This window comes from Alligator mississippiensis, chromosome 6 (assembly GCF_030867095.1).
Source record: "Alligator mississippiensis isolate rAllMis1 chromosome 6, rAllMis1, whole genome shotgun sequence".
Lineage (NCBI taxonomy): Eukaryota > Metazoa > Chordata > Crocodylia > Alligatoridae > Alligator > Alligator mississippiensis.
This window is the reverse complement of record NC_081829.1, coordinates 65,471,149-65,498,412: the sequence shown is the minus strand read 5'-3', so window position 1 is coordinate 65,498,412 and position 27,264 is coordinate 65,471,149. Positions and strand designations below refer to the sequence as shown.

Below are 27,264 nucleotides of genomic sequence, written 5' to 3'. Positions count from 1 at the left end.
ATTTTGTATCAATTTCAAACTTGTGAAGCTCTCTGTTCCTTTTATTAGCAATCTACATCACCAATAAAGAAGATAAACAACACAGGACGCATACCCTGGAACCTGACTTGATACCTCTGACCATTCTGACATTGATCTATTTATAATTATTGTCTGCTTGCAGTGGATATTATATTTACAAACTCTTCCTAATTGTTTCTCTACACAATTACGATTAGCACTTTTATTTATTTATTTATTTATTTATTTTAATTTGCTTCCTTTTGCTACTAGTTCCTAAATCCACAAAAAGGACTATGAATTCCCATTGTTCTGATCAGGTCACATGGTAACAGTGGACTTTTAAGTGATTCGATTACTTAGACTAACAATGTCCTTCTATAATTCAGCTAGTGCACTTGGCCAATTAGTAGCCTCATTTTCCAGATGAGTACTATTAGTTTAACTATGATCTCCCAACATATATAAAAGGGTTGTGATCTGGTGATCCTATTTAAAATATTTAAATTTCAGCAAACCATTATTGTATACACCAAGAAGCCGGAGAGAAGAGAGTGAGACAGCTCTTTTAAAGCAGGAACAGGATGGGAGATTTAACTAGAAGTCTGGGTGGTCCTTTATATAAGTCATTAGGACTGTGCAAAGCTTCATTAGCTGATTCGATTTGGCAGAGATTTGGCCTGAATGGCGGCCGAATCTCTGAATCCGAATCAAATCAGGAGACCCTTTAATCTCTCCGAATCGAATCGTAATCCTTTATATTGATGTGGAGAGATTTGATGATTCAGCCATAGTTTCATAGTTATTAGGGTTGGAAGGGACCTATTAGATCATTGAGTCCGGCCCCCTGCCCTGGGCAGGAAAGAACGCTGGGGTCAGATGACCCCAGCCAGGTGTTTGTCCAATCTTCTTTTGAACATTTCCAAGAAAAGGGACAGCACCACCTCCCTTGGAAGCCTGTTCCATATTTTGGCAACCCTCACTGTAAAGAACTTTTTCCTGATGTCCAGCCTGAATTTGCTCTCTTTTAACTTGTGCCCATTGTTTCTAGTTACCCTGACTATCACCCTGGTAAACATCGTACCCCCCCCTCCCCTTGCCCCCCCGGTGAGTTTTTAGACGGCCACAAGATCACCTCTCAGCCTCCTCTTGTGGAAGCTAAAGAGGTTCACGTCTCCCAGCTGGTCCACATAGGGTTTTTTCTGTAGGCCTTTAACCAGACAGGTGGCCCTCCTCTGAACCCTTTCCAGGTTATCCACATCCCTCCTGAAGTGCAGTGACCAAAACTGGATGCAGAACTCCAGCTGCGGCCTCACCAATGCCACATAGAGTGGAAGTATCACTTCCCTGGACCTGTTTGTGATGCACCTACTTATTCAAGAAAGAGTGCAGTTAGCTTTACTTATTACCTCATCACACTGGTGACTCATGTTCATTTTGTAGTTGATTATGACTCCGAGGTCCCTTTCCACAGTTGTGCTGCTTAGAAAGGTCCCTCCCAGACTATAGGAGTGCTGATGATTCTTCCTTCCCCCATAGTTTTGTGTCATCAGCAAACTTGGACAGGGTGCTTACTACTTCCTCATCCAAGTCACTAATAAAAATATTGAATAGTACTAGTCCTGGGACAGAGACTTAGGGGACTCCGCTGCCTACATTTCTCCAGGTAGAAACCGACCCATCTACCACCACTCTCTGGGTACATCCCATAAGCCAATTTTCCACCCACTGGACTGTGTAATAATCTACATTGCAGTTTTTTAGTTTATTTATAAGAATTGGGTGTGACACTGTGTCAAAGGCCTTTTTAAAGTCTAGGTAAACAACATCTACCTCTGTTCCCTCATCCAAGCATTTTGTGACCCGGTCATAAAATGAAACTAGGTTGGTCAGGCAGGATCTGTCTGCTATGAACCCTTGCTAATTGCCTCTTACCATCACTTTACCCGCTGGTCCCCTGCAAATGTGATCTTTTACTATTTTCTCAAAGGTCTTGCCAAAAATAGAGGGGAGGCTAACCGGCCTATAGTTACCTGGTTCCTCCTTCCTCCCCTTCTTGAAAATAGGGCCACATTGGCACTTTTCCAAACCTCTGGGACTTGTCCTGAGTGCCACGAGTGCTCGAACAGTTGTGCCAGCGGGTCTGCTATGACTCCAGCTAATTCCCTAAGTACCCTAGGGTGAAGATCATCAGGGCCTGTTGACTTAAATACATTTAGCCCCTCCAGATGCCCCCTTACTAGGTCTGCATGAACCATTGGTGGGTTGGTATCTATCCTGGGCTTGTCTAAAGACCTAGTGGGATGCGTATTCATATTGGTGTCCAGGAACACTGATGCAAAGAATTCATTTAGAATCTCTGCTTTAGCCATCCTATCTGTTACCAGTTGTCCTTCATAGATTTCGTAGACATTCAGGCTGGAAGGGACCCTGGAGGATCATCAAGTCTAGCCCCCTGCTCCAGGGGCGGGAGGTCAGCAGGGATCATAGGCTCCCAGCAAGATAAGCATCCAAATGTGTCTTGACGGCATTCAAAGTGGATGCTTGAAATGCCTCTGGTGGTAGTCTATTCCAAACCTTGGGGGCTCAGACAGTAAAGAAGTTCTTCCTTATGTCCATCCTGAACCGGTCACAGTGGAATTTGTGACCATTCAATCTTGTCCTCCCTTGGGGCACTCTGGTGAACAGACATTCCCCTGGATCCTGATGAGCACCCCTGATAAACTTTTGGTGGCCACCAGATCACCCTTGAGCCTACGCTTTTCCAGGCTCAAGAGTCTCATGGCTCTCAGCCTGTCATCATAAGGTCTGTTTTCTTGACCTCTGATCATGCGCAAGGCTCTCCTCTACACTCTCTCAAGCTTCTCCACGTCCTTTTAATTGTGGAGCCCAAAACTGGACACAGTACTCCAGCTGCAGCCTCACTAAGGCTGAGTACAATGGGAGAATGATGTCCCAGAATTTGCTTGAGAAGCATCTATGGATGCAAGCCAGCGTTTTGCTTGCTTTACTAGCTGCAGCATCGCATTGAAGGCTCATGTTCATCTTGTGGTCAATCATGACCCCCAAGTCCCTTTCATCTGTCGTGCTAACCAGCATAGCACTGCCGAGCCTATAAGCATGCTGCAGGTTTTTCTTCCCAAGGTGGACAACCTTGCATTTTTCGGTTGAGCACCATCAGGTTCTCATCCACCCATTTCATGGGCCTGTCAAGATCTTCCTGGATCATCCTGTCCTCAGGTGTGGATGCTTTACCACAGAGTTTGGTGTCATCGGCGAACTTAGCCAGTCCACTTCTGACACCAATGTCTACATCACTGATGAAGATGTTAAACAGTATGGGCCCTAGGACAAAGCCTTGAAGGACCCCACTGGTCACTGCACCCCAAGACAATTGGCTTCCATCAACCACCACCCTCTGGGTCCAACCATGGAGCCAATTCCCCAGCCAGTCGATTGTGGTGAGGTCGAGGCCGCAGTTAGCCAGTTTTGCCAAGGGGTGATCATGGGATACCAGATCGAAGGCTTTTTTAAAGTCAAGATATATGACACCAATCTCTTCCCCCTTGTCCAGGTGATGGGTCACCTGGTTGTAAAAGGAAATGAGATTGGTCAAGCAAGACCTACCCACTGATTGGTCAAGCAAGACCTACCCATTGTCCAGTCATGGGTAGGATCTCACCAGGTTTCTGTTAGCCTAACTAGGTTAAATTCTTTATTTGCAAGCAGAAGTGCAAGTTGCTTCTGTTTGTTCCCCATGCTCCTACAATTGGTATAGAGGCATCTAAGCCCCCCGATAGGTGCCCTTGCTAATCTGCCATGCTGTTGCCTAGCGGGGCCCTTGTTACTTACCTGGACTGCTCCAGTGCATGGCTTGTGGTTTGTCATACCTGGCCCCTCTCCCTGTCATCATCATCCCTGTCCCCCAATGAACCTAGTTTAAAGCCCTGCAAAGGAGATCAGCCAACGTGTAAGAGAAGAGACTTTTACCTCTTGGAGAGAGATGTAATCCATCTCACCTGAACAAGGCTGTATCCTGGAAGTGCAGGTCATGATCAAGGAACCCAAATCCTATGCGGTGACACCAGCTCTGAAGCTGTGAGTTGACTTCTCTAGCACAGTTGCTGTGGTACTGTCCTTGACCTCTGACTGGTAGAATGGATGAGAAGACCATCTGTGCTCCTGAACCTGGTTTCCAGCTCCATGTAGTCACTCATGATACAGCTTTAAATGTTTTTTCTATATACTTCAAGGTACCAGGTAGCTCATGAATGCTGAGATGGTGGAGCGGATGGAGTATCCCATGGGAGTGCAGGGAAGTCACCAGCGTGCTTGGCAGCAGACCGGGAAGTGGACCAGAAGCACTTCTGGTCCACTTCTAGGTCTGCTGCAGAGCGCGTGGGGGGCCCCCTGCACTCCTGTGGGACACTCAAAGCCACCATCTCAGTGTTCACAAGCCATGCCTAGTACCTCAAGGTATGTAGAAAAAACATTTAAAGTTTTGTGTCTATAGCCAGATCACTGATTCTCCAAATCAGCATTTAATCTTCAGATTCTCCGAATCAGCATTTAATCTTCATATTCAGATCCAGCCGAATTGAATTGGGACAGTGGTCCAAATCAATGAGTCAAATCACTGTCCCCTGATTTGGGCCAAATCTGAATTGAATACAGTCCATTTTGCACACCCCTATAAGTCATGTTCATTACATAGATGTTATGGTGACAGTCACATTATCTAACTGATAAGTTAGGACTAGGATCTATAAAGGAACCTAAAAAGTCAAATGACTTTTTGAAAATGATTTACGCAGTAGGGCTATGCAAAAGAGTACCATTTCATTTTGACTTCTGTTTCGCTGTTTTGAAGGGACAGTGTTTTGTCACTGTTTTGAAGCACTGTTCCGTTTTGTTTCATCAAAACTGTTTTGCTGTTTTGAGGTATTTTAACGTTTCACCCATAGGCTATAATGGGGAACCATGAAAATGCCTATAACTTTGTCATTTCTTTCCTGATTTGAATGAAAATAGCAGGGATAGCCCCTGCTGAGGCCAAAAATCCTGCCAAGTTTCTAGGAGATAGCTGTAAGAGTTTCTGGGAAACTGTAACCCAAGGTGCTGACAAGCAAAACTCATGTCACGTGTGTGTGTCAAGGTAGAGTGGGGTGAAAACAGCAGGCATGGTAGCACCTGCTGAGGCCATGAAGACTGCCAGGTTTCAAGGAGGTATAGGTACAGGGGTTTCTGAGAAACTACTTTGTCATGGAGTAGGGTCCCTAGAGATGGCCATGATACCTCTAGGGCCCTGTGACCATGCCAGCTCTACCCTGTGAGCACCTTCTCTTCTTGCCTGCCACCATGTCTTGTTGGAAAAGATAATAGATAGGGGGGCTGCCCTTGAGCTCAGTCACGGCCCTAGTGGACTAAAAAAAAGAAAGCCAGTCAGTGAAAATGGAAATGGAGATGTCAGGGGGTGAGATACAGGCTGGGGTAGGGGGGAAAGGGAATGTAGCAGGTAAAGGTGAAGGGGTACCTGGGGAGTCAGAAGTCCAGTGGGTTGTAGTGTGTCATAATTCCAATGTCTATATTGAGTCCATGAGTTTCTGTACCTAGGAGGTTGATAAAGTGTAGTTCACAGGCTCGACTGTGAAAGGTGGTCAAAGAAGCACTGAACCTCCCTAACCTCATCACCAGAAGCCAATTTCCTACACCCCAAAATACACTGACTGGATCCAGATCATGCCATGACAAGATGTGCAAAACCTGCCAACAATATCTCCAGTATGGAGATAGCGTCATAATACATATTTGCATCATGGCACCAAATGCTGTGATGGAAAATACATAGAAGACACTAAGCAACAAGTGAGCACCAGAATGAGCTCACACTGTAAATCTATCAAAGACAAGAACACTCAACCACCTGTCTCCAATCTCTCAGGCCTGATCCTCAGAGGGAATTTACAAACCAATTTTCACAGATGAGCCCATGAACTTCTCTTCATTAACCTCCTGGATACAGAAACTCATGGATTCAATGTAGACATTGGAATTTTGACACACTACAACCCATTGAACATCTGACTCCCCAGGTAACCTCTCCACTTTTACCTACTACATCCACTTTTACCTTCCCCTCCCCCCCAGCCTGTCCCTCACCCACTGATGCCTCCATTTCCATTTTCACTGACTGGCTTTCTTGCCTGCATTGCATGCCAGCCTCTGGCTTCTTTACTATTCCTTCCATCAAGAAATAGCACAGACTCCAACTGCAGGTGCTTCCTCAGCCTGACAAAGGGTTTTTCAACCTGAATCTGGCATTCCCAGGCAGCTAAGCTGAGCTCACCTGGAGCCTCACAACTCCACTGCAACCAGCAAGCCTCACATCTGTCAAAGATATGATGGGTATGGGCTTTCCCCTGTCAGGACAGTGTGTGCATGTGATGGCTGGAGGTTATAAGGTGCCTCCTACCTGCCTTTCACCAGGGAGGTCCTTGGTCCTGGCATTTCTTGGGGGCTGCTGTAGCATCAGTGACTGCCAACCTTGGAAGGGTGCAGTTTTAATGGCCATGTCCAGGACCTGGGGCCTCCTCTGTCCCCTTAGCCCCTGCCCATACCTCCAAGTTCATCCTGGCATGGGAGCTCAGTAGGGACATGTTTTTCCACTGCTGGCTGGTGATACACTGAGTGCCCCCTCCTGCTCTGAGAGTGAGGCACTAAATGGTTGTGAAACCCAATGTTAAAAAAAAAGAAGGAAGTGTGGACAAAGTGAGGAGGTGAGGAGGGTGGCACTCACTCCACCTGCACATGGAGCTTAGGGAACCCCAGGATTGGGAGGTTCACCTTCAGGAGCACCAGCTGCTCCACCAAATCAGGATCCAAGGAGGTGCGGTGGGGTGTCACTACATCACCAGCAATGCTGAACACCCTCTTGCTTGGGACACTGGTCAGTGGACAGGACAGGTGTTTCTGAGCAACCGTGGTTAGATCAGGCCACATCTGGCTGTGGCTTGCCCAATAGGCCAAGGGGGTGCACAGCAGTAGCTTCATGTCCTCAGCAAGATAAACAGCCACCAAAGCCTGAGTAATACCTGCCTGATGGTGGGGCTCGTGCCTCTGGACCCCATGAAAGCCATGCTCTTGGCCCATATTGGCAGCACCTGTGGTGGAAGAAGAGACTGGCTGGTGGATAGTGTGCTGGCACGGGACAGTGAATCCCCCTTTTCCATGTCCCACTGCCTGTGCCCTTCTGCCTCCCTGACTCACTTCACCAGCACCTCCATCCAGTGATCCAGGGTTTTGCTGCTGCATACACTCCCCTCCACCCTTGGGTCACACATGGTGGCCAGCACATGGACCATACTGGACTGCAAGGGATCAAGCCATTTCCTGATGCCTTCCTTCAGCCACCTGACCAGTGCCTGCATATGTGGTAACAGTGGCTTGCCTTAGCCAGGAACATTGATCCCCTGAAAGTTCTCCATTTGGTTCTGAAGTTTTCTCACTACAGGGATCACCTGGCTAAGGAAGGCATTGCCAATGCTGAGGATCTTGGTGGCCTCAAGGAAGGGCTTGAGGACCAGCAAGATCTGGGAGATGGTATCCCACTCAGCTCTGTTAAGAGGGCCACTGATCCCAGTTTCTCTTATCAAGGCCATCCAGATGGTCTTCTGTTGCTCCACCAGCCTCTTGAGCATCAGGTATGTGGAGTTCCATTGAGTCTCCACATCCTGCATGATTTTGTGCTGCGGGATGTTCAGCTCTGCCTGTTTGTCCTGCAGCATCTTGCCCCCCTTTATGCTTTGGTGGAAATAGCTTGCCACCTTCCTGCATTTGGAAATGAGCTTGCTGGTGGTGCTGGCACTATCACTGGCAGCCCTGTCCCTCTCCAAGGCATCCTTGACTATGAGGTGGAATTTGTGTGCCACACATTTGATGCCAACAAAGTTGGCATCATGGACCGCCTTGACTATATTGGCTCCATTGTTGGTGACCATCAACCCAAGGGTGAGCTTGCCTTTCCCAACCAGCCACCCCTGCACTAAGTGGTTCATGGCCCCCATGATCTTGGTTGCTATGTGGAACTTATCCATCACCTCGGCTTGATGAAGAGGCCACTGACAGCCTGCCTGGTTGCACCGGTGCCCTGTGAGGGAGAGGTGTACATGGTCTCCACCCCAGCTGCTCCAGATGTCTGAGATGAAGTGTAAGGCTGGGGGAAGTGAAACAGGGGTGGAGGAGACCGTCATGCTGGTGCTGCTTGTTGTCATTGTGGTGGGGGGGTATGGCTGGTGCTATTGGAGGGGATGCAGACTCAGGCAGTGGCATTGCTCCCCTCTCCTTACTTCCAGTAGAACCAGAAGCCTCCTGCCTGCTAGTTGTAGGAAAGGCTGTGTCCCAGTTTGGGGGGAAGGGGGGAGTCTTACAGTTCTCCCTCTACCCCCTCTTCCGTCCCTCCCTAAAGGCTTGCCAGCTGCCTTTCCAGTACACTTCATAGTGTCTTTGGTGTGCTGGAAAATGTGTGTTCTTCTGTAATGTAATATGTATTTATGTAATATATGTAGATAATTGTATGCACATATTTATGTAATAAATAAAATATATACATGTATGTAGGTGTTCTTGTATAAAGTGCATATGATGATATGTAATATATGCTGTGTTTCCCTGCACAGTGAATGGAATGCATACTGTGAGAGAAAGCACAGATTTCTTTTCTGGGGAAAAGAAGCAAAATAGACTAACAAACACAAAAAGAGGATTTTGGGGGAGGAATAAATTGAAAGAAATGAACATAATAATAAAGGGTATTAGGAACAGATGCAAGTAGGAAGTGATAGCCTTTCTGATGCGGCGCTGTTGGAAGACACAGCTCAATAAGCTGACCTCAAGGCAGAGAAAGCTCAGTTCAAACAATGCATTTTTTGCTGTTTTTCGGTCCCTCCCCCAGAGCACTGGGATTGGAAAGGACCTCAGGGAAGGATCACAGTCACTGGCCTGCTACATAGTCAATATCAGAGCAGTCCTTCCCTGCTCTTTCCCCTCCCTCTCCTTAGTTTCTGCTTAGCTGCAAGCATGCCCAGCTTTGAAATTCAAAATGTTTCAAAATTTTTTAAACGTTTGAGTACTCTCATTTAATTTCAAAACTGTTTTGAAGCCTTTTGTTTCATTTCAATTTAGATGTCTCAAGCTTGAAACTCATCAAAGCAGCTTCGAAATGAAACACCCATCGAAATTTAGCGTAGCCCTATTACACAGGTCCCCTAAACTCATTTAAAAATCCCAGTCTAGATAGATAAATATTTCTGGGAAATGCAAGTAAGGAATTTGACAAATGTATGTCGAAGGAAAACCAGCAAAGTTGTGTTTTCATCTACAGGTGCTGTAGAAGGAGATCCATTCTGGGATGCTGTTCGTGATCAGCTGCTTGGAGTACCATCCAATGAAACGAAAGATTGCCACAAACCTAAGCCAATCCTTTTTAATACAGGAGAGGTAGGATGTATTAATATAGCATTGCTACAGCTTTATTCTGGACTTTTCTAGACCTAGATGAATGATTTTCATTTTCATTTCAACTGTAATAAAACCAGTGATGTAAAAAAGAAGTAGACAAGGAATGGTGTTATGGTATGACATTTTAAAGAGATTTTTCTTTTAAAAAACATGAAAATAGGAAGTAAACATAAACAAATTTTCAATACTCTGAAAGAGTAAAAGATGCAAGGAAGTTTACTGGTGATAAAAGTGTGTTTTATCCCTATGTATTTGTCATGGAACTTAACTTGGGGAAAAGACGGGCATAATTCACAATGAAGGAAATATATCTATGTGCTGTATACACTCCAGAAAATGTTCAAGATCAGGTTGTCCTTATGTAAGAATGAATATGGTGATGCATGAAAGATCAGTTAGAACTTTGGTTGCTGGCCAAAATATATAATATAATAGTACAAGAGTTTTCTAATTGCTCAAAGTAATTCTGGGAAATTTTGGACTAAAAGGATAATGTCATTGGAATATCAAATCTTTTGTCTTGGTTCACATGTCAAGGTTCTGAATATTTCACTATATAGAGTTAAATATGGCTCCATTTAGAAATCTATGGAGAACAGGAAAACAAGAAAGTTGATCTCACCCTGGTAAAATGACTGGAAAATTCAGTCTAAAAAGAGGCAGTGTTGCTAAGGAAAGAACCTTTAGTGCTGCAACAGGAGTAGACATCGGATTAAATAGGAAGTAGCATTTCAAAAGTGCCTGAGCGACATAGGGCTAGTCTATACCATTATCTTATAAAGGAGGGTAGGTTAAAATCATGGACATGTGGTATGGAGAATAAAATGAGGGACCTGAGTTTGAAGGCATGTTCCAAACGTGGATGTTTGTCAGTCCAGTTTTGTTCCCCATGCCTGCTCTTGAGCCCTTCACTAGTGCTGGTGATGAGCCTGAGCTTCCAAGTCTGAAGCATGGCTGTGGACTCAAGTCTTCCTTGTCCTCACCAGGACCCACTGTTGCAGCAGTATGCATAAGCCCCAGAGACTTGTGCCCTATTACGAAGTGGGGCAGTTTGTTCAACCTTTCGCCTTGTGGGCCAGAGCAATGGCCCAGAGCCAGTTTGTGGGCTGGATTGGGCCGTGTGTGCCAGGATTGGACCCTGTTCTATATCCGCTCAAAACCTCATTCATGGATCAGGCCCCATGTGGTCTCAGCTGGCCTCCAGACACCTAGGTCGTGTGTACATGAAACAGGCATGTGTGCGCAACACTTTAAAGATGGCTAAATGCTTTTGCACCGTTTAATGGTGACAGTGTTTGCACACATCGGCGGTGTATCGTGTATTAATTCCAGCCGCTGTAGGAAATTCGGTGGCGTAATGTGCCTTAAATGACTTGGGGCGCAGGAAACTAAAACTCCTCCAAGGAGTTTTAGTTTGCTGCCCCTACAGCCATGTAGCAAAGCATTGGGCTCCATGCAGCTCTGCAGCTCTGTAGAAAGCCCTGCAGACAGCCTGGCAGCAGCCCGGGAAGGCAGGCTTCATCCAAGAAAAGCGGCGAGCCTGATCATTTTTTTTTCCCCACTCCTCAGAGCCTGCCTGCCTGCCTGCCTGAGCTGCGTGGGGGCCTGATGCTTCTCTCCATGGCCGCAGTGCCCCCCGGGACCACCTGAGCCAGGTGCCTGTGGGCAGGTGCTGCCTGGGGGTGGGGGGGGCTGCTGCTACCGTGGAGGGAAGCACAAGCCCCCCATTGCAGCCCAGGGACCACTCCACCTGCTGGCAGCTTGCCCTCCCCTCCCTGCTGGAGAGGCAGGTATGTCAGTAGGGTGTGTGCACAACATGGGGGTTTAATCAGCCCTAAATTGAAGTGGTGCTTTTTAAAACCCACCACTTCAATTTAGGGCCCCCATTTCATCTACACACTCCCCTGGATGCCATACCAATACCAGCCCTGTCTAGCCCCATGTGCTGGGACTGGGTCCTGTACACTGGGATTGCGCCCTGGTTTCCTGTGCTGTTCCCATCTGGGCCTGTGCCTTATTCCACCCCTGACCAGCCCCTATGCCAGGATCAGGACTTGCACCACCCTGCACGTCCAATTTAGTGTGAAGGGCCTTGTTATCCAGCCTCTGGGGCTCCCATGGGTCCAGGAATTGGGTAGCAGGAGTGTGACTGCTGCTCCCCTTCTGCCAAATTTTCAGACCCATAGGGAGCCCCATGGGCCAGATGCCTCAACTGCATGGGCTTGATCTAACCCACCGGCTAGGTTCAAGCTCCCCTGATTTAGACGTGTGTAAGCAAAACTCTCTTATTAAACATCAGTGAGAGTTAGACTCGAGTGCTTTTGAAAATTGTGCTCATTAGCAAGATTTGAAATTTTTTCTTTCTTTTTTTTTCTTTTTAAAGTGATGTGATTTTGATCTTCAATTTCCTAAACATTTGGTCTTTTATAAGATTCTGAAAACTTGTTCCTTTACAAGATAGGTTATCTTATACCAAAGCCATTTCATTCTGTTCTGGGCAGCTCACCATTAAAAACATTTTATTAATATCGTGAATTTATGCTAAAAGAAACTAAAATAATTTATTTCATGGAATTTTGGCCTGTGGGGAAAAAGTAAAAACGTTTAGTATATTGAAGTGTGATATGTCAGCTTCCCAAACACATCAAACAGGGAGAGGAATTTAAGTGTGTCAGGTAAATTAATTTGGAATAATTTGGTGCAGTTACACAGAAAAAAAATATTAAAAAAAAATAATTCCTGGCCATGTTGATGTCCCAAGAGAAGAAAATGAAAACCTATTGCTTTAGTCATTGTAGATTGAACAGAAAAATCATTTAAGAATTTAGTACAAGGAACAGAGTTCACATGTAGACAGAGCAGATAACACAATAGGTTTCTTCCACTCTTAATTTGTAAGAATTATAGGAAAATAGAGCTGGAAGGGACCTCACAAGGTCATCCAGTCTAGCCCTCTGCTCAAGGCAGGACTGCCTAAACCATCTCAGCCAAACCTCTGTCCAATTGATTGTGTGGAATCTCCAAGCCTGGAAACTTTCAACTTCTCTAGGTAGCCTGTTCCAATACTTAACTATCCTCATAATCAGAAAGTTCCGCCTAATTTCCAACCTAAATTTCTTTTGCTGCAGCTTGAATACATTGCTCTAGTCCTATCCCCTAAGACCACGTAGAAGAATCCATCTCTATCCTCTCTGTAATTGTCCTTCAAGTATTTGGAGACTGTGGACAAATCTCCCCTCAGTTTTGTCTTCTCAGATGTAATAAGTCTAGCTCTTTCAGTCTTTTCTAGTAAATCATGCTTCCAAGGATGGTTGCATAAAGTAATGTACGTATGATATAAAGGAATAAGTATGGCAAAACATGAATAACAGCTACTATACATCTCTTTAAACTAAAATGTATTTGTATCAATATCTTTATTAATATAGAAAATGCCAAAACAGGAGAGTAGTCGAGGTTATATATTTCATTGACTTAAAAAATATATTCCTACATTCCATTTTTTAGATGTTGCTCCCTTATCCCTGGCACCCTGAAATTGTTGATGTTCAGATCATTACCATTGGGTCCGTGGCAATTCTTGCTGTTCCAGGAGAGTTTACGTATGTACTTTTTATACTCTTATTCAGAATAACAGAGCAGACTGCTTTTACATCCAACTTGTACATGTACAACTTTGTCTAGAGAAGAGAGATCAGACTGCAAATTGCCACCAAACCGATACATGGTGCTATATGCTAAAACTCCTGTTTCAGTTTAATTAGCTACTTGCTTACTTTGTTACATAGCTGCATGACTGCCCATATACTTGGCAATTATGCACAGTTTGTAATTCAGCATGCAAGACTCCACATGCCCTCTGAGCCTGCTCTGGCCTGCATACAACATGTAAGTCTTGAAATTGCAGCGGGGCAAAACTCCATGACTAGTGGGCATTGGATGCTAAAGGGAATAGAGGGCCTTCCCATGCTTTAGCTCTGTAACCTAATGGTTAGCATACTCACCAAGGGCAAGCAAGAAAGTGGATGTGTGGAGCTAGGAGAAGATGAACAACCTGGAGGGTGTGTGGCTCACTGCAGTGAAGGCTGTCCTGGAAAGGAGCAACCTAAGTTCTAGTGTGAGCTGTTGCTCCCAGTGGGTTAGGATCTGCCCCACTGCTCTCTGTTCATTTTATCCAATGAATATTAAATGCAAGGGGCAGTGGGTCAGCTTGAAGAGGAGTGTTGGAGAGATGTCTGGATAATGCTTAACTTGTAGTCTATGGGTTAGAGCACTTGGCTGGGAAGCAGGGAGATGCAGGTTCAAACCAGCTCCTGGTGATGGAGACCTAGAACTCAGGTCTCCTGCTCTCTGGGCACTTGTCCTGACTGACTCAGGCATTGGGATAGATCCCTTGAGGGCCGTCCACCACCACTATCACTGTTGCAGTAAGTATGTTGGCAGTGTGAAATGGAATTTAAGTGCCAAAAAACTGTGGTTACACGGCTGTGTAACTGTTATTGAGGTATGTAAAGTGCTATAAAATGCTTCCTTACATGTCAGTGTCCTTTCTAGCTGCCTATTGGTAAGATGAGGATTCCAATTTTATCTTTCCTTTTTGTAGAAAAGCAATTATCTATCTATAGCTTAGGTTAAAAGTAGCTTCTATGCTACTATGTTCCATGAAAAAATGTACTTTCATTGAAATCGTCATAAGAGGGAACAGGTTAATTTTGGGAAGATTGTTGAAGGGAGAGAATCAGGCTGAATCATTTGGACATTTCTGTTTTGATGGTGTTTCAATAAGATCAAACATTTTGTTTTGACTTTTACATTGTAATACAATACAGTGAGATGTTGGAAGGGGGGGAGGGGGGCAAGAAAGTTAGAGACCCATGGGAAATGTGAAAAATCAGGACTACAGGAGAAAATGTGAGGGGGTTAACATAGGGTAGGGATAGGGAGTGGGAGGGATGCATATCTGAACTATCAGTAGGTATTTTTATTCAATGGAGTAATTAAAGGGACTCTAGACCTCATTCAGGCCCTATAAAGCATTGCAACTGGCTGGTAATATATTACAAAATAACTTTTCTTTTATGTGCTGTTAGTGATTTATAAATGCCAAACAGTTGCAGAGTTAAGGGTTCTTTGTTCAGTATTCAGATAATTCAGGGGAAATTCAGCTGAATCTTTCAGGCTGAAAGAACCTTGGGCGCATCACACTGCATGCTCTTCTGAGGCTTGTCTATCACTGATTACAACCTGCTCTACATTTCAGTCCATTGCACTTTCTCCGCCTCATATTATTTTACGTTTGACATTATTTTCATCTTCACAGAACGATGTCTGGGCGTAGACTGAGAGAGGCTGTTAAAAGTGTAAGTTACTGACTAAAAACTAAAAGAAATGGGCTTCCAAGAGTTTATTCATTTTTCTTCAGCCTGACATCTGTCTCCAATTTGCATTGTTCTTTTTCCCCTCATATTCTGAAGATATTAGTTTTTCAATCAGAGGTTTTAAAACAACACATATACACAAATGGAAACACTAGATTGTACTATGTAAATTAATGTCCTGGCCTAAGGAGATTTGTCATTGTCTGCCCTGAGGACAGGATTCAATATCTGCAGCATAGTGACACATGAAAAAAATCAGAAACTATAACAACCCTAACAATCTACCATTTACATCACTGACATTTTTGTTTAGTGACCAAAAACATATTAATAACCCTTTCTTAATCCTAACTATCACCACATATGCATATTAAGAATCATTAAGATTGTCTCAGAGTTTGTCATTTATTTCCATGGCTCTTTTAAAAAGATTTAGGTATTTGACTTTCGAATACATGATTTTTATAATAGTATGTTTGATCTTTATTAAAGGAATTCTATATTTATAATAATTTTCTTTTGTTTTAAAGGAATTTGAATCCCAAGGGACACATGGAATGAATGTTGTAATTGCAGGCTTGTGTAATATTTATACCCATTATATTGCAACCTATGAAGAATATCAGGTAAATAAATTGCCATAAGAAAAAAAGGCATTCAAAATATGTTTTACTGTGTACTCTTCTGGGTGTTCTGATCATTCATGTAGGATTACGTGCATGCAGAACGATTATTCTTTTTCACAAAAAATAGCAGCAGCAACAAGATCTATACAAGAAATGCAGTGATCTTCTCTCCTATTTTGTAGGTTCAGCGATATGAGGCAGCATCCACCATTTATGGGCCACACACACTATCTGCTTATATTCAGCTGTTCAGAAGGCTGGCAAGGGCTATAGCTAAGGTAATCAAAGTTTTCTGTATACTGCCTGCTGCTATGATGTTTTGAAACCAATATGTGCTCATATCTACAGGTTTCCCTCACTTTATGTGGGTTCTGTACGTGCAAATTAGCTCTTATGCGATGACCCTTTTTATACCAAAAATTCATTATATGCGAGGTAAATTCGCTCTTATGCAATCGGTGTAGTGGAAGCCTGCAGTCAGGTGTTTTGTGTGGTGCATTGTGGGAGTGACATGCATCAAAATATAGTCTCCTGTGTGGATCTGTGCTCCTCACTTGTTGTCTGCGACACGTGTTTCTGTAGTTGCCATCCCCATTATGGTAACATTCACCACCACCTTGTGCTCATATGTACTGTCTGCTGATAGTGAGTACCAAAACTGTCTTGTAAAAGTGGTAGAAATGGGTCTGGGGGTCAGTACAGTCGAGGTCTTGGAATGTATTCCTATTTGTTACATTGTAATGTGAGTTCCCATTATGCAAATTCAAATGATGCGCCATTTTCCAGGAACACATGTACAGCATAAAGTGAGGGAAACCTGTATATATTGCCTTGCAAATAAGCTTTACATGATATTTACCTTCCTATACTTTAAATAAGATGGCCCTGATTCTCTCTTCTTATCTACCATATCTTGGTAGGTAAGATCCAAGATACCCAAAACCAAGATAACTTCATATTTAAGACAACGTCCCCAATAATTAGATCCTATATATGGACATTTATGAATTTGTTTTAATTTTCCAGGTATAGAATCTAATTGTTGAAGGGGCATGTTAAATTCTTCCCCTACACTGCTATACTAGGGAAAGTGGTGACAGGGGGTTATGTCTCTGGGAGGCGCAAGTGGCCAATTTGCCCTTTGCCTCCCCCCACTTTTCCCTGCAGCCTGTCCTCCCCCCTACATTGCCTTTCCCACTGCTACTTGCCCCCTGCAGACTTTGCCCCCTACCTGTTCCTCACAGCCTCTGCTTCTTTCCCCACTCCTCCCTGTCCACTGATTCTGCCCCACTTCCCCCCCCTACCATGGTCAGATGAGCTTTAGCTCCATTCCATCCTGAGGCATGGAGCACATAGGAGTGTGGTCTCTGCCTGGCCACGCAGCAGCTTCCTTGGGCCAGAATTGCACCACTGACTGGCTGGGCAGGGGATGGAGCTTCCACGTGCTTTGTGCCTGGGGTAGGAACGGAGCTAGAGCTGGAGCTGTGCCTGACAGTAAGTGGGGGTGAGGGGGCAGAAACTGCAGGGGAAGATGGGGGTGGGCAGAAGCTTCAGAGAGTAGGCATAGGGTGGGCAGACAGCTGCTGTGGCTCTGACACTGGTTCCAGGCAGGCTCAGAGCTGGAGTTAGAGCCACAGCAGCCACCTGCCCCCTGTCTGCCTTGCACTCAAATCCAAGATGAGGGGCTTTATTCCCCATACTGGATGAGGAAAGAAATCTCATCTTGGATTTGAGTAAGTATAGTAGTTGCTTTACACTGCTCTAACTGTGCAAAACTAGCAGAAATCTGGTTAGCAACCAGTACCCTGGGAATTCCCATTTAATGAAAAGAATTTCCAGGTGGTAGAGAGCTGGCATTATACTTGTCACCCTGTTAAAGGAGTCACAGTGGTGTGGGTCTGTCCTTTGATAGTTCTGGGCTGGTAAAATTATTGGCTGAATGCTGTTCAGGGTTGGATGTGGATTAGATCAGTTTTCAGGTTGTTAGAACTTTTTCCTTCATGGGATACGAAACTAGTAAAGCTTGTATATATCTAAACTTAAAATTATTCTCAAAATTTTTTACCAAAATGTATGTGAGAAGGGACACTTTTCCCAGTAAGCCCAGATCCTTAGGGTCTGTACAGTTCCTGGAATCATGAAATGTTAATGTTTTAAAATATAAATATCTTGAGGATCAAGACCTCAACCCTGAGAAGTCTTAGGATGTGCAAAAATCTAAAAAATGCTTCATTCTCTGTCACATATTTTGAATCAGGATCCTGTGGTGTGTAAATTCAAACATGAAAGAGTTGCATGCTTGTACATAAGTATCATACTGTTAAGGTCGTAAACATTCTAGGATTTAAGATGTTAAGAGATGTGACAGTGGTTGTAGCTGATGTTATAGGTAGACTATATCCCAGAATGAAGTAGTACTCACTGTAGCATAACAACAAGGACCCTTCACTGTACTTTTTGGTGAACGTATTACAAGTTGACATTCAAACCAATTATTGTTATATTTTATTAAATGGCATGTTTGGCTTCTTGAATTTTTGGAAAATAGGACAGCATCAGAATACAGTTGGTCATGTTTGTACTATAGTGGTACTGTCAAAGTAAATTTCTCCGTGTTACACACACATTCTTTTTTCAGCATGAAGTTCAGGATTTACCCAAAGGTCCAGAGCCACCATTTTTTAATGTAACCAACTTGACATTGTTACCCACTGTTTTACCTGATGTAGCACCACTGAATAAAACATTTGGAGATGTATTACAGGAAGTAAAACAACATTACCGAGTGGTAAGAATATCTGTGTAATGTGATTTATTAACTAGCCTTTTGAAGCACTTGTCGATTTTTAATCATATTGCTAACTAGTGTGAGATTTCCAAATAGGCATTGTGCTTGGTTTTACACCATTTCAGTGTAAATCCAAGACACCATTTTTTTTAAATGGACTTAGGTTAGCAACCTAACTTTCCTATATATGTGTTGGGGAAAAAATCTGAAATTAAATTTATTTTAGTTTTATTGAGCTCTTGTTTAAACAAATGAGAGCTGAGAAATGTTCAGGCACTGATATAGCTCTCATAAATTTGAAAAAACTGGTTTTAAATCCAAAGAAATTTTCTTCCTTACTTTTTATTGCAGTAAACCAAAAATTCCCTTTGAAAAAGCAAAGGAATGAACTACTGTGAAAAGTACATGCATTTCAGAGATGGATAACTGTATAAGTGGTTTTCTATAAACATAATTTGTCCTTTGGTTAGAAAAAGAACAAGATAAAGAGAGCCTATCCTTCATCAAAATATTTTAAATGGAATTTGGTTAGAATTGATGAATAAAAAGTAAAGAACACTTGACATCTCTCTTTGAAAAAGAATCCCCATGGTATTTCTATATGTAAAAAGGTTAAATGGTAAATGTTGTGTTACAGTTTCTTTACAAGTAAACCCTAAGTTGCTACAGAATTGGAATGAAATACTTATCTTCAGCAGTTGACAGCATCATGCTGTAAGGCCATGTCTATTCTGCTCTTGTGGCAAACGCAGCAGAACAACTGTGAAGCATACCTACCCACACACCTCCTGCTCAGCACATGCCAAATCTTAGAAATGAGCAATGAGCCGTCTTCAAAGGACCCTGAGCATGTACCAGTAGAAACATGAGGCAGATTACGTGCACTCACGGTCATGCAAAGGAGGCTAGAATAGATTGTCTCATTTCAAGGCTTTAGCATACATGAAATAGAATTGAGCGTCCATGGTGGGCTTCTCTGAGCTCCTGGGCATGCATAGGCAGAGTAAACATGCTCTTAATGTGACAGTGAGAATTCAGGGGTCAGGCTGCAGTCAGGAGAGTGAGATGTTATGGCTCTATAGAGAGGGAAAGTGCCAGAGTTATTAAGTGTGACCAAACACATGTGTAGATGATGAGCACCAGGCTCAAATTGTGCCCAGTCAGCTCAGCCAGCCTGGGACCAAACCCCTGGCTCCTGCCAGCCCCTCCGCCACCTGACGCTACCATCTGAAGCCTAGGGCTGATCCTACATGCTTCCTGCCAGCCTGGGCCTGCTCCACCTCAGCTCATATTGCTGCTGTCCTGGGTGCACATGTAGATGCTGAGCCTGGAAGCAGTGTACTCTGGCTCAAATGGCTCTGGAGTTTATTGTGTTGCATTAATTGCATGTGACATGCACACAGTATAAGCTTCAATCCCATAGCAACAAGAAGGATGATGCGGTAATATCAATGAGGATGTCTTAAAAATATTGTTGATATGTAACATTGAACCAGTTACAAAAATATTCTGATATTTTCTCAGGGAGAAGTTGTTGAAGTAACTTTTGTAAGTGCAAATCCCAGAAATTGGGCAGATGATATGGTAAGTAATATTAAGTGGTGTCAGATTTTTGTTTATCTTTTCTTCTTCAGAGTAGTTAGTGCTTAGTAATTGCTGTTGCTTTTGTGCATCAATCTTCTTGGGTGAAGTTTTTAAAAAGAGAATAAAACAAAAGAACATAGAGGTAGGAAGGGTGGGAGGAAGCAAATTTCCCCTCAATCTTCCCTTGTCTGGACTAAATAATCCTGGCTTCAGCCTTTCATGTCATGTTGCCCAGGGCTTTCAGAATTTTTGTTGCTTTTCTCTGGACTCTTTCTAATTTGGAGGCAGAGCCCAAAACTGGATGCAGTACTTCAGGTGAGGCCTCACTGGTGCTGAATAGAGTGGAATATTCACTCCCTTTGATTTGCAAGTGATTCTTTTATGCAAGTGACGCACAGCATGTCATTATTTCTTTTTTGCAACAAGAGCACGCTGTTGTCCCTTATTCAGCTCATGGTTCTCTTCCAGGTTCTCTTCCTGCAGTACTGCAGCCTAGCAAGTCCTTCCCCAGTCTGGATTTCTGCTTTTCTCAATCTGAAAAAGTCTCATTTAATTTTTAGTGTATTTATTCTTATTATCCTCTGTTTCATATTTTTCAAGATCACTCTTCAACCTATTTGTTTCCAATTCAGGACACAGTGCCAGAGGGTGTAAGGCACCTTATTATGGCTCAAGACCCTGGAACTTTAGCTAAAGGGTGTCAGTATGATAATCTTCAAATACTAAATTGATGACATAAGCAAAGAGTGACCATCTTGAGGCATGCATGCCACAAGTGGCACCAGCAGCCTGCGAGTGTGCCACGTGGCAGACTGGGGAGGGAGCAAGGAGCAGGCAGTACATCAGCAGATAGGGCAGGGAGAGGAGAACAGATCAGCAGATTGGGCAGGGGAAGTGGATTGGAATGGCACTCAGTGGAATATGGGACTTAATTTGTGACACGTCTAGCAAAAAGTTTGGCCCCCTCTGATATAAACAATCCAGACATTTTTCTTAATACTCTGGTACAACTGAATGAAAGTCAGAGCTTTCATTCTGAAATTCAAAGTAATTTCAATCTTTTTAGTTTTTTACTGCAAAGGCAAACATTATTAAAAATGGAGAATTATCCTATCAGCAGTCTTTGATGGAAACTGATGATGACTGACTTAATTTTTTTGCAGTTTTTCACAAGTAGTTTGCTTTATATATCCTGCATTATATGTTAAGCTTAGTGTTGTGCTTTATCAGTTAAAAATGAAGAAGTATCACCTGTTTTTCAGTTTAAACTTAGGCTCTGGAAGGCTCATTCTTCTGGCCATTCTGTATATGACTGGTGCTATTCATTTTATTCCAGACTGATCACACCTTCCTTACAGTAGAGAAATATGAGAATGTTTCTAGAAGCTGGCGTGTAGTACATAATGATGCCTCCTGGGAAACCAGGTGAGTAACTCCCACAAGACTATTTCACAAATTCCACTGAGTATTTTCAATTCAATGATCTCATTAATTAAAACCCAAGGGACCAGGTTCAGGCACTATTTGGATTTTCCTCAAACTGGTCTATGCTAACACTGCAAAAACAATATTTTTATGCATAACTTTGCATTAGGCCTGATTTTTGGTACAGCCTCAGTGTGTAGATTGTTCCTACCTACATTGGGCTTTCTCTAGGGACACCTGATTATGTCTTTAAAATACCCAGACTCTAGCCCCAAGTTCCTGTCCTTGAACATCAGCAGCCTTTACTTTAGGCTTGAAGGAGGCAGAATCAGATAAAAATGTTCTGCCTTCATATCTGAATTTACCTCAAGCACAGGATCAGGAAGATATATGACATTGGTTCAAGTTAAAAGTCTAGAGCCTTAATTCTCAGCACTGTACCTGGGATAGAAGGGGTGGGAGCAGAGCTTTTGTACCTCCCACATTCTGGGGCTGTCTCTCCCCCCACACTTGTCTTTTGTAGTGTAATTTCTAGTTTGTTTTAAGGAAAATTCTTGTGCGTGCTAGGCTGAGTGAGCCCATTTTTATTAACTGTATACTAGTTAATTGCCCATCAAGAATGACAGATTTCAGGGAGTGTTTACATGCCCCCTGCTCTCCCCCCCCCCCCCCCCCCCCCCCCCCTTATCCTTCAGGTCCGAGCATGTAAAGGCTCCTTCTGCTGCCACCTCCTCCAGCCTCTGGTGCAAGGGCTCCCACCCTCTGCCCACCTCCGCCTCACAGCAGGGCTTCTCCCACACCTCCCCTACCATCCCTGCTCCCCTCCGTCCCTCCCTGCCAGCTGTTGTTGTGGCCGGGCAGTGGGGAGGCACTGCCACTATGACCCCCCACTTCCCCTCCCCGCTTCCCTCTTTTCCTTCCTTCTCTGCTGCCCGGCCCCAACAACAACTGCCACCATGACCCTCCCTTTGCCTCCCTCCCACCCCATCACCTCCCGCCCCCTGCTGGCTGTTGTCAGGGCCCCTTTTCTGCTCCCCTCCCTCCCTGCTGCCTGGCCATGACAACAACCACCACTGTGTCCCCCCCTCCCCCTCCCTGCCAGCTGTTCTGAGGGGCATCGGGGATGGGGGGCACTGCCACTGTGATTCCCCCCCCCCCAGGCAAGGAGGCATGGGGAAGTCCCACTGCTCGGGTGGCTGGGGCATGTTTGCCGCTACCTCAAACTTCCCCAGCAGTGGCTCAGACTTGGGCCCACACAGCCTGGGCCCATGCAGGCAATTGCCACCCTCCCTCTCAGTGGTCCATGCACAGTTGGTCAAAAGCATTATGGACAGACAGACACATAGACTAAGCCCTTTATTATATTAGAATTTTTTATTACATTTTTAGCAGTGTGTATTAACATATGGCAATCCTGTGGAGAGAGTAATTATTAAAAGAGACTTACCTGATATAGCACAGAGGGGTTAGTGTCAGATCCAGGAGAAGAATCCACAAATCCTGATCTACAATCCTGTTCCCCACCCTTTGAGCAATACAACCTAATAGTATGACAATAAGAATGGCACAAAATGTTTCCGCCAATACTTTTTTTTTTTTTTAGGGGAAGCTTTTAAATGGCTTTGCTTTTTTATTTGAATGGCTTTGCTCTTTGATTTTAAGATTAGAAATGAAGGAGAGGGAGAGGGGAAGGAACTGGAAAAGCAACGTGTGGTAAAACTACCAATGTTAACAAAAAGAAATACAACAGTAAACCAAAGATAATGTGACTTTCAGAATTGTAATTCACAGAGTTAAAGTCAGGTTACATACAAAGAATATAAAGGGATGTTTTCTCCAATCAATAACTGTGTAAAGCAGTTATTGTTTCATTTGAATAAAAACTGATAACTATCACCATTTCCTGCACATCAGTAAAAAAAATAGACTTGAAAATGTCCATCTGAGGATCACTAAGACTTTGGAGATATTCCAGTAAAAACACATTACATTACAAAATGAAAGTCACAATGTTCCCAATACAGCACTTGCATCAGTTGCGTTTACTTTTTTGAATTTACAATGATTCTTTTTTGGTAGTGCATAATTCTCTCTGCCCAAGTGCAACCAATTGCTTTCTGAATCTATTCTGGTAACCAAGGGGCATCAACATACTTCTCTAATATCTTCTAAGATAGTTTCTGGCACAATTTAACCAAACTAACTTTGGAATCTTAGAAGGTAGACAGCATCATATCTGAGATTGTGAAATACAAAGTGATGTGTTTCTCTTTTGCTGTTCAGGCTTTTCCAGTGTTTCTAAGTATTGGGGGGGAGGCGTTGGTAGTTACTATTTTACATAGTTATAGTGTGTCAGGATTCTCCTTTCTCTGAAGTTTTCTTCTAGTATAATCTATTCTCATAAAGGTAATAGGTTTTATTTATTTATTTCAAAGAAGCCAGATTCTGTACAACCGTTGTTATCCCCGTGTATATTTAAGGGAAGCATTTACCCAGATGGATCTCAAAATACACCAAAATAATAGCCACATTTAATTAAATATGTTGACATTGTGCACACATCTCTGACACCCACACACAGTTTAGTGGATAAAAGCCCTTTTGAGATTTGTGAGGTGATGAGTGCAGGTGGTATTGGAGGGCTTGGTTATATATTACAACTTTCTGGGTGTGTTCTCCAATCTCTCAGTCTTAATTCTCAAAGGGAATTTACAAAACACTTTTCATAGATAAGCCCATAAACTTCATTTCATAAATCTTCATTAATTGAGTTTGCTCCGAAGCATGCTAATTACCATGTGTCGAAACAAATGTCCATCATGTATATAGGTGCCCATGAAAGACAGCAGCCCTAGACTATCTCAAGGCTCAGTGATCCAGGCACTTCCTTGGGTTGGGAGAGACCAAAATCTAAGTTCCTGTTCCAAACCACATACATTGGTCTTTGAAGCTGGGTGTCAGATACCCTAAGTGTGTGTCATAACTATTACTGATCAGGACACTCGGCAGTGGTTATGGCTTTCTCTCTGACCAGAATTTTTGTCCTAGACCTGAGGAGGCTTCCTGATAACATTTTCATCTGAACTAGTATACTTGCATGCTTTTTAAAACTATTTCTTTTCCCCATAGGACATGTTTTCCTTACGAGATTTGAGTGGGTCCGTAGTAGGAAGTTTGTAGTGCTGAGCTGTATATTCTGTATAGTTAAATAGCATCAGGCTTCAGTATGTTAATCTAGATTCCTTCTGTTTCCCAAATACATTTTCAGCAGTTGCACAGTGTGAAGGAAGGTTGTGGCTATGCTACAGGACTGATTCAGAAAATTTGGGTTGACCAGATCTGTTACAGGTTTAAAGTTATTTAATTTTTAAGTGCATCAGGTTCCCCTTCCATTAAATCAGAAGATATTTTACTATCTCACAAAGAAGTGGAGGATAAATTGATTAATATTATAATCATCATTATGCTGTATAGTACTTAGACAATACAGTTATTGGGATCACATAATTATCTAATAAAATACTTCTATAGGCAACAGCTATATCATGTTTTAGTGTGTAGTTTTATCAGATATATTCCAGTGCTGTTCACTATTTTTGCTACTTCTATTTTGTTAATAATACAAAGAGATATTAAGTCATGACAAAAATAAAAATGATTCTTTTAATTGCTGGATTGTTTAACATGAGTGGGGAAGCATTTTTTTCACAATGATTTGACTTTTAGATCTGTTTCAGCCCATTAGAAAAGTTGGATTATTAGAACTCATTAATGTACACTGCATTTTTTTGATTAGTTACTGTTATCTTACCATTAGGTTTTACTGGTCCAAAGGATTACGTGGTCACAGCAATGCTACAATAGAATGGCATATCCCAAATACTACTGAACCAGGTGTCTATCAAATACAATACTTTGGGTACCGTAAGGTAAAACCACCTTTGAAGCCAAGTGTGTTTTATCCATTTAAAGGCACATCTTCAGCATTTGAAATACTAAAATTGTAGTTGCCCTCTTGTCAAAAAAAGTCGCTTCCTTTAAAGAATGTAAACAATTCAGATGTTATGCACATCCATAATTAGAAGTTGTTCTTCCAGTGTATATACAGTATATGTATTGGTTGTTGGCACTGTTTTGGAGTGGGGACTGTTTTAACATATTCGCTTTGAGAACAGGCTGCTTCCAACCTGAGCCGTGCTGCTAGAGTTGGAATCGTTGCTCACCTTTGCAGCCTTTCCACTACTTCTCCCACTGCATGGGCAGACCCCTCAACCACAAAAACTTTTCCAAAATCCTCTGGCACTGTGAGTTGGGTAAAACGGCTCTGCAGGCCATAGGTTGCTGACTGCTGAGATATATATGTAATTTAGAGTTGTCCTTAGATTATTGTATAATGTATACTCCAGTTTGTGCTTGTTAATGTTTTGACTATTTTAGTCTTCAATCATCTTTGACTGATTTAATGTATTTTTGTTGTGGTTGCTCATGTCTGTCCTCTTCTCATACTAGTCAACTCTCATTCCAATAAATAATTGAGTGGTTTTCATAAAAGTCATCAATTTCAGTTGCATTTTTATTCTTTATCAAATATTTTGTCTCTCCAAAAGAGCTGTTTTTAAGGGGAGTTATTCTGGACCATCTAGTCCACTGAATAAAGTATGGAGGATTGTCAAAACTCACAGTGCATCAAAATAAATTATATAAATGATATGTGCAAGTATGCATCAAGAACAAATCTCAAAATTTATTTTCAGGGGCGATACTGAGGTAAATATTATCTAATTCTTCATTAGTGAGGTTTAGAGATTATTCTTTTAAACTATTCTGTACCAAATTAAAGCCATTCTAAGCCACAAATAGATCCATAAAACTTAATTAAAGTGCTTGGGGAAAAGCCACTGTAAACTAGAAATGAATCAGAGCCATAGGTTTCCATAATTTAGTAACCCTGAACATCGCTGATGTGGTACACAATGTGGGAAAAAGCTTGGAAGTTCTTAAAAATGAATAGTGAAGACTGGCAGTGCTGGCAAAGCAAAGATGACAGTCAATGACAATGTAGGATGACTAATATAATAGGTGGAATTGGGTTATATTTTGTAGGAATCTAAGGATAGCAAGAAACCTATAATTGTATATGCTTAAGATGTGAAATTTAGGGGTAGGATTTACAATCAAGTCAACAAGCATGGACATTTTAGAAAGAGCCTTTTGGATGGATTTCAGACACATTCAGTTTAAGTGCCTAGCAAAAGATCCTCAAAGAGTTGTTAGCCAAATAAGATGCGTGAATGGGTGGAGGTTAGCATTTTGTTTACCCTCACAATGTGCTAATGACACTTGAAACATAAGCTTCCATGAGTTAACGAGGGAAAATTGTTGCTAAGTGCTCTCCAAGCATCTCAAATTTACTCCATTTCTGGCAACTGTTTGCTCTTGGTTGTGCTACCCAAGTCATCATGCTGCAGTAATGGCAGTCTGTTCCCATGGAGATAAGGTGAACAATTTTGGGTCCTCCAGCATCCCAGGATGCACTGCTCTCAGCCCCCCACTCACACTCTGCAGACAATGTACCCTCTCTCCTGAGCTCTACTGCCAAGGGAATGGCAGTGTTTGGAAGCAGGCGGGGCCCCTCCAGTGCTGGAAAGAGGGTTGCCATGGTGAGAGCATGAAGCAAGAATTGGGGCATGGAGACTGGCTTTCCTCCTCAGGGTCCTCTGCATTCTGGACATTCCTATCCTTGGGTGGAAGATGGTGGGAGAGGTATGAACTGTGGAAACCCCTCTTTCCACCCCTGCCAAACAGAACCCAATCCCCCCCCAGCCTTTCACCCAGACCCAGACAAAAGCCAGAGAAAAGTTAAATTAACTGTGGTTAATTGAAATTTTCCTGTGCTACCTGAGCTGTTTCCTACAAGCACTGTTGGCTCTCCCCTGGCCAGGCAGTT

The 27,264-nt window shown here is 43.0% G+C and overlaps 1 protein-coding gene across 3 annotated transcripts in view; it reads left to right on the top strand.

The window, feature by feature from the left end:
• LOC102561354 (putative neutral ceramidase C) overlaps positions 1-25,865 on the top strand; it is a 52,411-nt gene extending 26,546 nt beyond the window's left edge. The window contains exons 12-20 of one of the 3 annotated variants that reach the window (XM_059729936.1): positions 9,380-9,495; positions 13,024-13,118; positions 14,837-14,876; positions 15,425-15,520; positions 15,703-15,798; positions 18,159-18,308; positions 19,833-19,892; positions 21,229-21,317; positions 25,135-25,865. In XM_059729936.1, the coding sequence (XP_059585919.1) occupies positions 9,380-9,495; positions 13,024-13,118; positions 14,837-14,876; positions 15,425-15,520; positions 15,703-15,798; positions 18,159-18,308; positions 19,833-19,892; positions 21,229-21,317; positions 25,135-25,324 (932 nt within the window). In that variant the 3' untranslated portion in view covers positions 25,325-25,865. The remainder of the gene's footprint in view (positions 1-9,379; positions 9,496-13,023; positions 13,119-14,836; positions 14,877-15,424; positions 15,521-15,702; positions 15,799-18,158; positions 18,309-19,832; positions 19,893-21,228; positions 21,318-25,134) is intronic. The other 2 variants (XM_006275913.3, XM_059729935.1) reach the window with 2 other exon arrangements.
• The last annotated feature ends 1,399 nt before the right edge of the window (positions 25,866-27,264 follow it).